Below are 17005 nucleotides of genomic sequence, written 5' to 3' on the forward strand. Positions count from 1 at the left end.
GTGATTTATTCTGGTCATTGTGGTCATTTTTATGCCTTTAGGGCTGGTTTTCAGTGGTGTGTGGTGATTGGGTGCCTCCTTAATGCAGTTATTTTCAGTTTTCTGTCTGTTTAGTGTTATTTTGCATTTTTATTGTGACTTTATGTTCCTAGCTGTAATACTGTGATTATGTTTTGCCTCTTTTTTTCATCATCACTTTTTGGCCATTTTTGTGCTTATTTGCATTTTCCGTATTGTTTCGTTTGGTTTCTGTGACCATCCCTTGGATCATTGTACACATTAAAAAAAAGAATTTTGAATCTCATTATTATTGCCACTTTTGCTTTCTAGTCATTACTTTTTACTCTTTGTAGTCTTTTAGGTTTTTGTCGTGGTTCCTTTTGTCTTTGTGCTCATCTTTTTGCCAGATTTGATTTTGTATTGGTTGTTTGTTTTGATTTTGGGTTACCCCCCCCCCCCCCCCCTTTTTTCCCTCCACTTTCTGATTTTTTATTTTTATTTGTTTGTAGTCGTTTTTGACTTCTTTTGTTTCCCCCTCTGTGATCGTCCACTAACCGCTCTGTGATCAACCTGTGTGGCTTTGTGTTATCTTCTTGTTTATATGTTTTGCTAGTTCCCATGAGAGAAAAATAACATCAAAATACAGTATGCACCTCGCAGTGTGAATAGACAAACTTCGGAATAACATTTTCCATGATAGACACGGAGGAGTCCTTCTCCACCAAATGGAAGAAATAGATCTTCTTCACTGTAAACAATTACTGTGAAATACCTGAATATAAATAAAGAATCTAGACACAAAGTTACACTCATTTCCTTTTCTAAAAATGTGTTTGTCTGTGATTTCCCCTGCCTTTACTAATCAGCTCATTTAAATCTGTATGGATATATAGTTTCCCAACAAAAGAAAGTGTGACCTTTAACATATGACTCACTGAATCCCACGGATTTCACAAATGCCTCTTTTCATTGAACTGGGAAAAATATCACCGAAAATGAAACCTCCTCAGTTTGAGCTTTCGTATCTTTGTGCCTTTCCCTTTTCCTGACTTTCCGAATCTTTGTCAGGCCAGTCCCAAAAACACGGTGACACATTCCCCACATGTAACCCTCATGGTATCCGTAAAGCCATCAAAAAGCTTTTTTTTGTTCTTTGCTGATTTTGCTCCCTGGTTGCATCATGCAATCCCAGGAATATGCGGTCATCGCACGGTGAAGCTCAGCAGTAAAGCCGGCTCAGATAAGCTCAGGGCAGGAAAGGTTGGAAGGAAGCCGGGTGGGAGGATGTTGAGGGAGGGGAAGCTGTTGTAGGCGAACAAGTTGTTTAGTGTAGGATTATGAGCTGAGCCTCGTATTCAGATGTGTGTGATGACACATGCACAGGTGCAGGTTTAGAAGAAGCAAAAAATCCACATCTTATAGTTTTGGTTTCCTTCTTGTCATTCCCTCTTCGGGGTATGTGGGCTCAGATGTGTAAGGGAATAAACCAGGTCGATATGAGGTTCTACCACAAATGTAGCGTGGCTTCCGCTCTTTCTAGACTCTACAGTCTGGTGGCCTACAAACCTCTGCCAAGAAGTTACGCTTCACTTATGATTAAGTGGTTTGCCTCCTCATTTTTCTTCCGCATAACAGACAGGATTTGATGGTTATCTTAAGCTTAACGTTATTCAGCCATATCCATGAAGCAAGCTGACTCAGGGGTCACATCAATTTAAGTAAATGATAAGAAATAAATGAGCCGGGTGTAGTGGAAGAAATACCACCGAGACAATGAAGCTTAAAAGAAGCTGGTTTGTGCAAACATTGTGTCAGTATGTGTGTGTGTGTGTGTTCAAATCTTTCAGACTTTACTGGATACATTTCCACTTCCAGTGGCCTTAAAATCAGGCCATTACCATCTCACTAATCTCACTTTGAAACTATATGACGAAATGTGCTACATAAATAAATTCCTTGCTTGCTTACATCAGAGAAAGATCCTTTGTATTTTTAAGGGATTGTATCATTCCTGTGAGGAGGGAAATTCTATTATGTTGCCACATTGAGGGCACACAGGGAAACATTCAAACCCCACAGGCTCATCAGACCCGTTTCACAGTGAAAGGCGACCCAGATATTTGCCGTACCTGTGTGTCAGTTGCAAAGTGTGTATTAGAATGACTTCCTGCTTCAACTTGCACCTAGAAAGCTTTGTTGTGGTTTGGCTCCTGTACTGACGTACTGGGCATGCTCACTTTCAGTTCTACCTCGAAATTATTCTCATGGTAATCTGACTTGTTAGTGCTTGTCTGGTTGTCTTTAACTACATGCACAGAACTTAACCATGTGGTGAGTATATTGTGTTTATACTTACCAAACTTTAACTATGGAATGCGCTTAAAGGCGTATTAAGCCTACATGTGCTATTTGTGTCTCTGAGGGTCAATTTCAAGCCTTAAATGTGATTTTACATGAATAATTTGAAAAGGTTTTCATTTAAAATGATTAATAACCAGAAGAAAACAAGAGAAACGCGTCACCGGAAGCACATGTAGCAGGACAGGTTATGGAAACTCCACCTGGTCATACCTGCTGGCTGATGTAATCACCTACATGACTTCATTCATGCTGATTTGTTTACATTTATGAAGCACTGAACAGTTTTGCATTTAACATGTGCTGGTACTGCTGAGGAAGAGGAGATATGACCTTTACTGGCTGCACTAGAGAACTGAGAATTTCTTCCTCTTTTTTTAAAAAAAGTCTAGTTTTATCAGGTTTCACTCTTTGCAGCTAAACTTTCCCTCCTCAGTCTTGTGGGGGTATTACTCTAACAATCTTTTAAAAGTGGATGCAAGCACCAAAATGTGCATGTGTGTCCATTTACAACAAATAATATGAAAAAAATCCCATTAACCACTTGAATTTTCAAAAGACTTTCCAAGATGACCACAGTTTCTACCTCAAGAAGCAACAATATTAGAGGAGAAATGCAACCGCTGGATGTATTTTATTATTATTATTATGTTTTTCACTTTGTGGAAGTCAAGATTACAACTTACAAATTTCCTGTAGGGCTTCTTTATTTCACAAGAAAGTGTAAAAGCCTAAATTATTGAAATGAAAAAAGAACTCAGCATATGAATCTGGTCAAATATACTGAAAGTGCGCCCTGGTTGTCCTTGCTTGCTGGTTGTGACTGAATCTCTTTGTGCCCTTATCATTCTGTTTAGTCTGTGCTATTTTGCAGACTGGAGGAGCCTGAGATAGGCACAGCGTCTTCAGTTTCTTGGAACTAAAGGTAAGAGTTCCATAATGGGTGAAGTGTGCAAGAGTGACTGAAACTGCTACAAGACCACTATAAACTCTATCAGCAAATTATCTTTGGAAAAAAAGGTTTAGTTGTGGTGCAGCGTTCCAGAGTAACCTTCTTTGGCATTTGCGTGGTTCTACGTTGTTTTGACATTGAGATCACTCTGAAAGGGAAAGTTTAGTTGATTTTATCTACGCTGTTTTCATTCTGTTTGACACACATATGTGCCTTCGAAACTCTGTCCCTGTCCATTTGCAAGACGCCACACGTGGCGTCGTACTTCAGCCAGTCAGAGGCATGTTCTGAAAGCACCTTTACCACAGTGTCTGGGTTGGACGGCGTGTGAAACAGTGTGCAGCAGACTCTGTGGCAGGGTTCTCTTGTTTTTGTGGTTGTGTCAGTAGTGTCACCCAATCATAAGAATACCTGTGTGCAACTCTTGAGTAACACCATGGTTCTCAGCGCACAACCAGTTTTTCTTTAAACTGGTGTTTTGCTGCACTGCAGCCGAGGGTTAGAGATGAGAGCGTAGACCGTATATATAAGATGGGTGTCGCCACTGTGACACTACGAGCCCGAGGCTTCTCTCTCAGCAGAGTAGTGAAGGAGCACTCAGCTTGAGTGTTGCACCTTATCTTTCAGGATGTCCCTTTGTCGTTCTGCTCTATCCTCCAGTTCTTGGCTTCCGTTTATTGTAGCTCTTTGTGTCCCGACTCCAGATCCAACAGAAAAATGACTCATGACTGTTCTCATAATGGTCTGTGGAGTAACCCACCATCATGTTTATCTGCTGAGCTTCTAGAAAATCATTCTCACACATTTAAACAATCCAGTGATTAGATCAGATGGGAAGCATTCATAATGGAGATCATAATTTACCTGGAAAAAGGAGCTCCGGGTGGGAAATTTTAAGTGTCGAGGTAGTGAAAATCAATTTCTAAATAAATTCAATCTAAAAACCCCTAAATAACTACATACATTTGGATCATAAAGCTGTTTCTTAGTCATTTCTACACATTCTGCTGAATTCTGCAGTGACTGGTCAGCATCGGCCTAAACATGCCAGTAGCTATTTTTGCTGCACTCTATAATCGTTCCACACAAACATTAAAAAAAAACCAAAAAAACTTACTTCCAAAATTTCTTAAATGTAATAAAAACGCAGTTTTACTATTCATGTGATTTAAAAAAAAAAAAAAAAGCAGAATAGCTTCTTGTTAAAAATATTTTAATTTACACTTTTAATTTAAGGGTTCAGTTTAATTTCATTTGTACGGAGCCGAATCACAACAGAAGGCAATTTAGCTCTTTTATTTGTGTCAAAGACTTTTCCCTTTTTAGCTGCTGAACTGTTCTTTACTTTTAACTTGACTTTGCCCCCATTTTAATTGATAAACCAGCTTCTTTTATTTTTTTTATCTTTCAGTTTAAATTCACAACATGATGTTTGTGTGTGTGATGTACACATGATTGTATCGTGTGTGAGTGTGTGTGTTATCTGTTTCTGTAAAGCACCGAATGCTGCTCAGTAGTTATTTCAAGCATGTCCATGTGAAATGATGGTTAACAAGATCTTCATCAGTAGAAGTCAGTAAAGCCCCCTCAGGTTATACTGCTTAGTTTCAGTCCATGTTTTCTCCACCTGCTGTGGGGAGAGAAAGTCCCCATCAGTGGGGCCAACCCCAAAGTTTAGGAACCATTGTGACTTTAGTATCGTTATAAAAATTTACTGGGAAATAATCTTTTCTGAAATAAACTTTATTAACTGTTTTGTAGCTTAAAAGCTTGCTGCGACTGACTGTTTGCACGAAAAGCAGATGCCCTTACTCCTGGTAGATGTGTATCGTCTTGTTTGTTTCTGTTGCCAGCTGACAAGGTCATTATTCAAACACTTTGATTTTGTTATTCACTGCACAAAGAGTGCAGCTTTAGACTCAAATTAGTATCATTATGATGGCGCACAGATGAGCATCTCTGCAGAGAGATTTGTGTTTCAGCTGCAAAGAAAATCTTTCCAGAGGTGGTTTCACTTTGAATTTGTTTAGGTTTACTTGCTATGAGTAAGGAGGGTGACTAAGACATACAGTACTGACAGTAAATTTTATACTCTTTGACCTTTTATGTCTACCAGAGCATGTAGGCTTTCCCAGTTTCGCATTTACTTCTGTAATCTCTGGGCCATCAATTCCTGCATTGCATAAATTACATTTTTTTTGTCAGAGGTTTCCTCCCACACTTGCTGTAAAGTAACATGGAGTTTGACTTTGTAAATGTGCAGGTCCAGCCTTTACCCCTGATACAGTTACACCATCACTTGACAGACAGCTGATTGAACATGAGGATAAACATGTGATCAGTGCCACAATCGAGCAAAACAAAAAGTGTATATTTATCTCATCAACATGATTTGGAGTCAGGTGAGTGACTGTGGGGAATATCTGTTAAAGGAAACATTTCCCTCCTCTTTGTATTATTGCATGAAAAATCACATCATTACATGCCGTATTGGTGGCGTGCATTAAACAGGAAGTGTAAATGACATATTAGGAAGTGGCCTTTTTCACTTACATACTTGAGTCCACCAAATAGATGTATCTCTTAGGGATCAAAGGTCATACTGTGGTGGAAAGTTGGCCAATTTGGGTGAATGTCCTCGTCATGTCACTGCGCGTATTCCAAAGGTTGAAAATTAGCTAAGAAAAAATAAAAAGTACCTTTTAGTGTCATTGGTCATCGGAAATTGAGTTCAAAAAACAAACAACAAAAGAGAGCTGTCCTTTTCAGATAACCTTTAAAGGGAATCACAGGCAATTATAGCCACACGCTGTGAAACAGAGACCGGGCGGCATCAAAATGCAGGTTTCCATGTTTCACTGATTGGAAATCTTTAACACACAAAGACAAAATCAGCACTGCCGTTAATATAGACACATTAGCGACATCAGCCAAGATACAGTTTAAGTACACGATCATGCTTCAGTGTGTCACAGTACATGTTGGCATTCATGGTTAACTGTAGCTCCCCAGTACCAGCAGCACTCATGCAGCCCCCAAAAATGACATCCCACCACCATGCTTGACTGTAGGCAAGACACACCTGTCTTTGCACTCCCCACCTGGTTGCCACCACACACTCTTGATGTGCTCTTTGAGGGTTGTTCTGAGTGGAACCTGTCCTGTTAAACGGCTGTATGTATGCACCCTGAAACTGCTGCAGCTCAGTTTCAGGGTGCTGGGTATATTCTTATAGCCTAGGCCATCTTTATGTAGAGTAACAATTCCTTTTTTCAGTTCCTTAGAGAATTCTTTCCCATTATGTGCCATGTTAGACTTCCAGTGACCAATATGAGAGAGTGTGAGAGCAATAACACCATATTCAACACACTTGAGGCCTTGTAACACTAATGAGTCACATGACACCAGGGAGGGAAAATGGCTAGTCGAGCACAGTTTGGACATTTTCACTTAGGGGTGTGCTCACTTTTGTTGCCAGCAGTTTAGGCATAATGGCTGTGTGTTGACTTATTTAGAGGTGACAGCAAATCTACACAGTTGTACAAGTTGTACACTGACTACTTTACATCGTATCAAAGTGTCATATCCTCAGTGCTGTCCCATGAAATGATATAACAGAATATTTACAAAAGTGTGAGGGGTGTACTCACTTTTGTGAGAATTTTGCTGAGTTCACCTCCTGCTGGCGAGCTGTTACCTACTTGGCAACAAGTGTCAAAGAGGAAAATGTGTATTCTCCTACTAGCTGGCAAGTTGTTGCTGCTGCTTGCCAGGTGAATGAGGTCAGCTGGTTAGGTGCAGCACCATATATTTCCTTGTGACTTTTTTGGTCACCAACAGAATCCTTCAGTGGCCCATAGTTTGCACGGGAAGAAATTTCTGTCTGAGCTGTAGTGAAACTCGGAAAGAGTGTTTAACGGAAAAAGTATAACCAGGAATGGGAGAATACAAAGTAAAAGTTGTGCCTTTTGAAATGCGTTGGTTAGACCAGTGTGGTATAATTTCTTACTTGGAGGTGAACATTTTCCATTTTGTTGCAAGGTTTTGCGCTTGGTGCTTTGCGAGTATTGTAGTCGCCGTCTGCAAACTGCTGGTGTCTGTGGCAACAAAGGAGGAGACTCACTCACAAACTGATCAAGGAATACACACTTTTACCGTACGGCCTGTGATTGCCAGCTGATTGCTCACTGGTCCTCAGCCCCTACGTGTCCTAAGATGACCATATTGGCGATATCCCCTCTGCGTGGTGTTACATACATGGGTTAATGTAGAAAATAAGTGAGCACTTAGTCAAAGGAGCTTGCAAAGAAAAGCATCTGGACTTCTTTAAGTTGCTTGAAGACGTTTCACATCTCATCCGAGAAGCTTCTTCAGTTCTAAGGTCAAATGGTGGAGAGTCCCAGATATAAACCTAGTGGGAGTAACCCCCCACAGAGGGACAAAAGGACCCCCTGATGATCCTCTAATCGCCTGAGCCAAGGTGTGAAACTGGGTGTGGGTCCCAATCAGCCAGAGTTTCGGGTGAGCTCATTGTGAAACCTGGCCCCACCTTATCATGCGAATTCCTGAGATCAGGTGGCCCAGGATGTGAGTGGGTCCTTGAGCACTTGTACATATTCTGACCTAATTATTTTAAACTTGTCTTATATAAGCACCTGTCATTAAAACAATATTTAAAAGGTCCTCTTTAAGGGTGAGCTGAAGATTTAATTTCTTGTGTGAATGTAGTAAAAAGCTTAGGTTTAACAAAACAGGATGTTCGCAAACTCAGCAGAATGGGGAACTTCTGGGACAAAAACAGAAAATGTTCTTTGTCTGTTGTTTTTTCACCTTGTAGACTTCAGATTAAGAATAACATTAATGTAACATGGAGCCTAAGAGGCAGGACAACCCCCCCCAAAAACTGGAAATAACTTTACACTGGCCAAGGCAGCTGTAGGTGTCTACTTCAGAAAACATCCAGGCCGTTTACTTTTGACTTTATCTTTTTATAGATTTAAAATCACAATGGTGAAAGCACACATAATGTATATATATGTATATATTTTATATATATATATATATATATCAAATTTAGTGTCTACAGTAAGACTTTTAATCTTTTTCTAATGGCACACTCGGATGGCTTGACTAATCACCCAGTGAATACATATCCTATCCTATCCTGTGGTTCTTTTTTACACTTTCCCTACAATATGTCACATAATGTCACTCATCACCGAGAAGGGTGAAAACTGTTAACAGAAGGAAGTTGACTTTTAGAAATACAGCACAAAAAAACCCATCATCTTATGAGGAAGACAAGAGTGAAACACCGTGGGAAACCTTATGCGAAGGTATGAAAAACACAAAGATGAACCTTAAAAGGAAGTAAATTACCCCAGTGGATGAGCAATACAGAGCTGATAAACTGTGTAGGGGATCTGAAACACAGGACTTCTCTCGGGAGGAGCCTGAAGATGTACACTGTGACCTCTTTCCTCGTACAGGCTAAAAGTGTGACCACAGCAGGTACGGGCCGTTTTTAGTAATATGTGTGAGAGGAAATCAACAGGACCGGATGGCTTAAAAAACGGTCACCTCACCCCTGTGTGCGGTGCTAGTTTTAATAGTCCTTACAGTCAGTGTTTAAACTCTGTGGAAAAGGTTAATAATCATTCTTGAGCCTAAAATACTACGGCTTACTGCTCGTAGCTTTATCATCTGTAGTATTTTTAACTAGTCATAGTAAACTACCGATGCTGTCATTAGGGGTGGTGTGACAAGGTGATAATGCATTAGTGTACATTTCCTTCCTCCTTGATCTAAAAATATGATACAACAGTTCATAATTACAACATGCTTTGGTTGTAGCAACAAGAGCCAAATAACAAATATGACTGTTATGAAGAAACAACATCTCAATGATGGCTGATGGATCAACTGTAATTCAAGGCTAAAATGACCGATGACAACATAGAGGATCCAAAAGCATGAAGAAGAAAGAGCACTTTTCAAAACAAAGCTCTTTCACATGAAAACAAGCAGATCAGATACTGAAGAGAAAAAACAAGCAGCAGCAGCAGCAGCAGCAGCAGCAGGATGTGTCTGGACGTGAACAGGAGATTGGTCAAATTTAAGTCCTGGAACCATTGTTCTGCATTCAGATTTCTTAATAAAGGCTCTTATGACAAATAACAGGGAAGTCATTGTTCTCTTTTAATTTAAGGTAAAATAAATAATAAAGAGGTCTCAACTCAAGCTGGATTAAAAGTTGTGGAAGAATTGTAGATCTGGCTTCAGGCCTTCAAGGTCTTGTTGTTGTTTGTTTGTGTTTCTATCCCGTGTAAAGTCAGATAAATAAAATCAATCAGCTGGTTAAAGCATATTTATGAGAGGTCACTGACTCTGCTGACCTGATAGCCTAAGGCAGTTGATTTTGTAGCTTTGGGCCTCTGACAGAAAAGCTTTGCTTTAGTTATTAGAAAACAGGCCTGTGACTGTGGATCTCAGGCTTCGTACCCACTTACATGTAACTAGGTCAGATACATAACCCGGAGAGAGGCCATGGAGAGCCTTAGCATCAGCAGTAAGACCTTAGAATCTATTCCAAAGCATGTGGGGAGACATAGAAGTGAGGGTAAACTGAGTGTGATGTGATTGTGTGTAATTTATTTGTGGATTTAATTTCCAGTTTTAATACAAAGAATTTCAATTACATTACTAATTTGACTTCAGGCAAGTTGAAACTTCTAATAAATGTATTCAGAGGGAGGGGTAACAATTCAGCTTTATTGGGTTTTTTTCTTATTTAACTGCAGCTTTCTCAACATAATAGTGTTGTGATTACATCAGCCCGCAGAATAAAGCAGAGAGAGAACTCACGTGGTGAAGCAAGATGAGCTTATCCTAAACTGTAGCTTAAACCCGGCAGACTAACATCAATAATGTAGGAGTAGTCACGAGGGTACCGTCTTCTCCTGTGTAAATTCTCTGACCTCATGACGGGTTTCACTGAAATGAAGGAAACAATAATAAGAAAACTCCACAGGATCTTTTTCTTTCTTTCTTTCTTTCTTTCTTTCTTTCTTTCTTTCTTTCTTTCTTTCTTTCTTTCTTATGAACTGATGAACTGCAAGACAAGTTCAGCCTGTGCGATCATCTCTAAATCAAACAGCGCTTTTATAAATAGCCACTTTTGCGTGTATTCTGCTTAGATCATCCACTTAGGCTACAAATGAGGCCCCAGGTACAAGCAGCTAAAGGTCGAAAGCTTCCTGTTAGAGGCCAAACACTGCTGTACAGATGTACTGCAACACTGTGTGAGTGCACCAGTCCCCTTTAGGCCACGCAGACGGCTCAATTATTGCATCATCAGTTTCTTCGATGAGATGGCTATATTTGGTTAGCTGTATTGTGAAGACTTCCTCTTGTACTGTAACAATGAAAAGCTGTCCACTTTAAGGGGGCAGGTGACATCTACAAACCACTGTAATGGGAGCGGTGATCCCTGTAACTGGGATTACTGGCATTTGTGCTCCTTTTGGTATTTTTGGCCTGATGGCAATGCATTAAAGTTGTCATGTTGGGACGCTGTGGGCTGACTGTCTCAGCCACTTCACTTTTTTACAGGTACAGACAGCTGAATGAAGGAAGCGAAATCAGTTTAACATTATATCGTCTGTATAATATTTTCCTATTGTCAGAAACGTTAGCCTCACAGCCCACTTCTACTGTGGATCGAAAAAGTTTATAGGAAAAAAGAACACCCACTCCTGATGTACAGACTGTAGTTGTATTGTTAGAGTGAGTTTGTGTATTGGCATGCACTGTTAGAACAGACATGGACGTACTGTTTCTGAGCTGACTGCAGATGTGTGAAGCACTGCGACAAATGTTCATATTGGCACTAAAACTATCTCCTATTTCAGGCTTTTGCTGAGTCTCCAGACGGTCGGCAGGTGCATCCTGCTCCTTTTCCTTTTAATTTGTCAGATGTGTCTCGAGAACTTGATTAAAGTCGATCTGTGGCAAATTAAATTAACTGGGCATGACCATGTATTTCATACTGCATGTTGGGACAAATATTGAGCTATGACGTCCAAGGAACTCTTTGTAGTTTGTACGGCACCGAGTGCTCGCAGGAGGGCAGTGACCTCAATAAATGTGAACTGGAAGAAATTTGGTGCCACCCGACTTTTCCTAGATTTGGATTTCGCAGTGAAACTGAGTAACTGAGCAGGAAGGCCTTGTTCGGGGATGCGACCAAGAGCCCGATATTCATCTTAAGGCTTTAAGAACTCTCCTACAGAGGTGAGAGTACCTGAGCAGCACTCTATAAATCATGCTTTCATCTTGGAGCAGCTAAAGAGTAGCAGCTCTGAGTAAAAGGAGTATTTATCTGGTTTGCCAAGCAACATCTAAAGGACTCTCTGTGTTTAATGGTTTTCTCTGATGTCATGTTGCAAAAACTGCCCTCTCTGGGCAGAATTTCAAACTCTGTATCTGTTAAATCCCAGCAACCTGTACCCTGCTGATGCAGTCCCTGCAGAGGAGAGCGGTGGTGGTATCTTCATGCTGTGAGGGGTAAATTTAGTGATAGCCGTGGCCACATGCAGAGAGGTTCTTAAAGAAATCTTTCTCCAGATGGTTCGCCTTTCGGCACTACGCTGATGTGAACTGAACAGTAAATGCAAAAGTTTCTGGTTTTCCATTAGTGATCTGAGCACCTCACAGAACATCTGAGAGAAAACCTGAAGACGCTTCTCATCCAATCTGATGGTGCATGCCAATATCAGACAGGAAGAATGAGTGGAGATAAGCTTGTGTAGATGTCATACACATCAGTCTGGATACTTTTAATGTGTCATTGTGGGCTGAGTAGACAATAAGTCTTCAGGTGGTCTGTGTAGGTGGACTTTGGCTGCTCAGAACAACACAAACACAAAAGGGAAGGTAATATAGAAACACACACATGCACGCGGGATCGTATACACACAGCATCGTTTTATCTCAGTTCTGTGGTTGAGCATCGTCACATGCTTTTGCCACTAGGTGACGAGACCTGAACTCGTAGTGGGTGTCAAATCTATAAATCTAAAATGTCAAACAGAAAAAACTCTCACGGTGATTTTCAGACGCCCTTTATATTAAGAAGCATTGTTTATAAGCTCAGAAAAAAATCAAACTTGACCCTTTACCATAAAGTGCTGCAAATTCTCAGGACAACAAGAAAAAATGTGCCCCATCAGCAGCTTCCTGAATTCTTCATGAGAGTTCTTAGAAGCTCCACTTGTTTTCTTAGATCTAATCTCACTCTTGTGTTGAAACTAGACAGTTGCGTGCTCCCCTTTTCCACACTCAGGCAGGAGTGCTCCTGTTTCTTTGTGGGCCACGAAATGCCATTAGAGGCCTGACTAATCAGCTAATACAAATGACAAGCCCCATAAACAAAGGCTGAAGAGAACAAAGGAGCCAGTGTCGTAAGAAAGCGTGACAACATTACAGCTGAGATACCTGTTAGACATGATGTCATGTTACAGCCTCTGTCCAAACCCAGAGGCGGGAGGTGTTAACACTGATAACGTGAAGGGATTTTTTTTCTTTGTTGACTGAAGTCAGTGTTAAAGATGTAACAAGGTGGATGCTCTCATTTTCAAGTGAATATTAACTTGTTGAGCAGGTGTCATTGCTACACTCCCATAGTGAGTGTCTTCCTGAACAGTAGCGTCAGAGCCTGGGGAACGTCTGTGATATATGTGGATGATGACGCCATAACACTGCAGTGAAATGCTGTACATTCATTCATTATTTAGAGAATTATTATTTAGAAAAGACAGGAAAGCAGAGAGAGAGAGTTTGGGGTAAGACACAGGAAATGGTCCAGAGTGGACTCAAACCCAGGTGCCTGCAGTGACCTTTGATCATCTGCTATAGCAGCGCCCAAACTCTGGTATTTTATTAGTCTTAGTCAACAGGCATATGCCACTTTATTTGGTACACCCGTCCACCCTGCTGTTGAACGGTTGAACCTTGCATTTAACCATGTAGTCATGTGAACCTGGTGAAGTTCAAACTGAGCACATTTAAGTGGTTTTGACCGTGGCACTTTTGTTAGTGTCAGACAGGCTGATCAGAGTGTTTCAGAAACTGCTGATCCACTGGGATTTTCCCACACCAACCATCTCCAGGGTTTACAGAATGGTCTGAAAGACAGAAAATATCCAGTGAGCCGCAGGTCTCAGAGTGAAAATGCTTTGTTGATGCCTGGGTTAGATGAGAATGGCCAAATTGCTTCGAGCTGAGAGGGAGGGAACAGTAACTAAAATAACCTCTTCTTAAACCAAAGTACGGACACGAGCATCTCTGAACACATAACACATGAGACTGTGAAGCAGACGGGCTACAGCAGCAGAAGACCACACCGGGTGTCAGCCATCGACAGAAGATTAAGGCTACAAATGACCGTAATTGGTGAATTCTACAACAAACGTTGTCCAATGAAGTTAAAGAAAAAAATGTTTCCTGGTTGAATTACTCTCAATTTCCACTGCAATATTCACATGTGAGGGTCGGAATTTGTCATAAAACCAGCTGGTGACATGACAGTGCCTATAGGCATTCTTCTTTTATGTGTAGTCTGTGGGGGTTGGAGTCCGCCTCCAATGACCATTAGAGCAAATGTAGCTCTCGGCACTTGTGTGATGGCTTTGTTTTTCATACCCAGAGGTTGCCACCTGATTGGTAACTGTTATTAAAAAAGCAAACTGATGTCATTTTTTTCTAGTTTTCCCACAGCCGAGTCTGTCCAGTGCTGCTTCGATTAAAATAGATGTGGCATTCATTGTACTTTATTTGTGTTGCATCAGGCCTGGTAGAACTGCAGGAGAGACTTTTTTAGAGCCAGTTCAATAACATCAATATTTACACCCTGCTTTTTATGAGGCTGCTATTCACTCTCTAATTTACAGCTCTGATTGGGCGGAAGTTAAAATGTCAACTTTTGCTGAAGTTTTTTCCCAAATGTCACTTTGATCCGGTGATGGGAACACAGAGACTCATTGTATTTCAAAATTCTCCAGCGTGTCTCATCCGTGGAGCTCAAGCTTGCCGACTTTGGCCTCGCAGTTTCAGAGAAGTTACCGACTACTATGTGTTTAAAGTTTCTTTCAAGCCTCATTGTTTAGGAGTTTATTAGTGTGTAGCTTGTGGACTGCAGAGAAGTGTCAGCATTACATCCTATATTTATGCCTGACCAGTTTTCCACAGAGACAAACAAAACAGGAGCGAGAAATGCTTAGTAGAAACCATGACAGGAAAGTAGTGTATGTCAACAGAGCTTCCATTATTTAATGAGCTTAAATGTATATGCACTCTCACAAAATGATGTATAATAGCTCGGTCGGGCTATTATTCCACAATGTACAAGAACAGACTTTCTTAAAAATAACAAACAGAGGAACTCTGGGCCTTTTTGCTTTGAGGCAACAGCGCTAACTGCTGTGTGTTTAATGATATGTATTTGATGATTTTCATTTAAAATTGAACTGAAATAAACAGTAAAACCTTGAAATCTCAGAATTAAATTAACATGTTATCTAATTACTTTTTATTTCATGATATTGCACCTTTCGGATCTAGGAGGAATATAACAAATATCTACCAATATACTTCTTTGGCCCTCAGAAGTCACGATTATTAACAACACATGTGTGTGGATGACCTGGAGGGTAATGTACTCCGGCCTCTGAGCTCTATTAAGTTTCAGTCCCAGTACATTAAGGGTGAAACTTACACATTCATGTATGACTAGCTTCATGATTTTTACATTCTAATTCTAAAAATGATATTAAGATGAGCTAAACTGCCTCAGGGGAAGCTGGTCAGAGGGTGCTGTGAACTCAAAGGTGTCTGAGGGTGTTGTAAAGGGGAAGCAGTGTAACGGTTGCACCAAATATGTGGCTTCCTGTGCTGTTGCTCAGCACACGCACAAGTAAATATCACAGCGGTTGAATACCTGTGAGTAGAACTAATGTCAGGCCCGAAAGATGAACAGCGCCGTGTTTTATGTTTTTTAATGTCACTTCTGAGGTTTCTCAGAATGCATTTGTGGTCTGTGTTAAGCATTTTTCATTGAATGAAATGTCATAGCAGGATGTGTACGATCATCCGAACAGACGATGCTGTGGTGTGCGAAGGCTTCATGCTGCCTTTGATTAGGTGGGAAGTGGCACCACCGCGTGGCCAGTCAGCAGTGCAACGTGCAAATAAAAAGTGCATCAGGTTGGTTTACAATAATCTTTATTAAACGTCTATATGCAGAATTCAACAACCAAAATAGAATACTCAATTACATAAATTACAGAAGCACATAACAGTGAAAAGGAACATAATTATTCCAATGACTTTCACAGTTTACATTCATGTCGGCCTAAAAATTCAAAAACAACTCAGAACCAGCTGGCATTTTTAAAACTCTGTTCAGGTTGGACTGATGCAGTATACGATTGTTTGACCTTTATTTACTATGAAGATGTGGCCTATCAAGAGTACGAGGTGCCAGTTAGTAAAGTCTATATTAAAACCTGCATAATGGAGTTTTTTTTCTTTATTGTAGTGTTCCATGTTAGCCACAGAGTCTTTAATAATTGTAGACCATGATCAAATCCTTGCAGTATTTTTTTATATTGTGAGAGTTAAAGGGGACCCATTCCTTTTCCTTTTATATATATTTATATATAGTTTAAACATGTTAAACATTACCAGTGTTTTTTAAAAAAAAAATGAGGTCAGAATATGTATAATTATTCCGTGTATTACATTCTATTGGGGGTCAGTGTGACGTGATATAAGGCAGTCATTCCTAATATGAGCATATCAGGGGTGACAGAGGGAATCTTCCTATCGCTGTACAAAAACTGTCTGCAGTTCAGATGGTGGTGCAGCAGAGGGCGCTCACAAACCACTTATTATTGGACAGAAGTGAATGGCGCTAAATGGCTAAAACAAATAATTTACAAAATAAAAAATAAACTTTGTTTAAAAACGTGAGTCCAAGAATAAAAATATGCAGCTGGAGATGAGCAGAATATTTCCAATTTAAATATCTAGCTCAAAAATCCAGTTTGCTTTTATTCTAACTTGTTTATTTAGGGCCACAAGTAACATACCAGTCCAACCAGACCTCCAGTTCTATTGAAGCTTGATGACACCCCAGTAGGTATCGTCATTTAGAATTTCACCTGTTATGTTTATGCTGACACTGTCCAACGGTCTAAGTTTGACAATCTTGGCCAACCACACTGAGTTCTCTGATGAGGCCGGGTAGATGCCCTTAGCCAGTGTCTTAGTTTTCTTATCATGAAAGCCAGTTCTTTCCACAAACACACGTCTCTCCCGTGAATCTTCCCTGAAGGTCACCTGGGCGTAAAAGAAGTAGGTCCCGTTTTCCTGGACGATGATGGACGTTCCACACAGGGTAAGGGTTTTGTTTCGATTTTGTTTCGAAACAGAATCTGTAGGAAATATGGAGAACGTTTCTTTAATCACTCAGTTACTTTAAATTCATTTTTAACAATTGATTTTAACCTTTTTCTTCTTCTTGTTGTTTTGTGTAATCAAACAAATGTTCACGTCAGGTGTGATTTGAGGCCACAGGGGAAGGGTGGATCAAGTGAGTTAACGTATACACCATTATCCTTCTCAGTATGTGGGGGG

General features: G+C 40.3%; 1 protein-coding gene and 1 long non-coding RNA gene across 3 annotated transcripts in view; one reads left to right on the top strand and one right to left on the bottom strand.

Annotated features, from left to right (window-relative positions):
- The first annotated feature begins 1360 nt into the window (after positions 1-1360).
- The window catches only part of LOC106633219, a 21887-nt gene continuing 6242 nt past the window's right edge, over positions 1361-17005 (top strand). Inside the window, exons 1-2 of the long non-coding RNA XR_001336346.2 lie at positions 1361-2331; positions 3216-3283. This is a non-coding gene — a long non-coding RNA (uncharacterized LOC106633219). The remainder of the gene's footprint in view (positions 2332-3215; positions 3284-17005) is intronic.
- Positions 15579-17005, bottom strand: part of LOC102309913 — a 12816-nt gene continuing 11389 nt past the window's right edge. For both annotated transcript variants that reach the window (XM_005923631.3, XM_005923632.3), the window contains exon 5: positions 15579-16803. In XM_005923631.3, the coding sequence (XP_005923693.1) occupies positions 16481-16803 (323 nt within the window). In that variant the 3' untranslated portion in view covers positions 15579-16480. The remainder of the gene's footprint in view (positions 16804-17005) is intronic.

Source organism: Haplochromis burtoni, unplaced genomic scaffold (genome assembly GCF_018398535.1).
Source record: "Haplochromis burtoni strain Fernald_Lab_line unplaced genomic scaffold, NCSU_Asbu1 Contig_64, whole genome shotgun sequence".
In the NCBI taxonomy this organism is placed as follows: Eukaryota; Metazoa; Chordata; class Actinopteri; order Cichliformes; family Cichlidae; genus Haplochromis; species Haplochromis burtoni.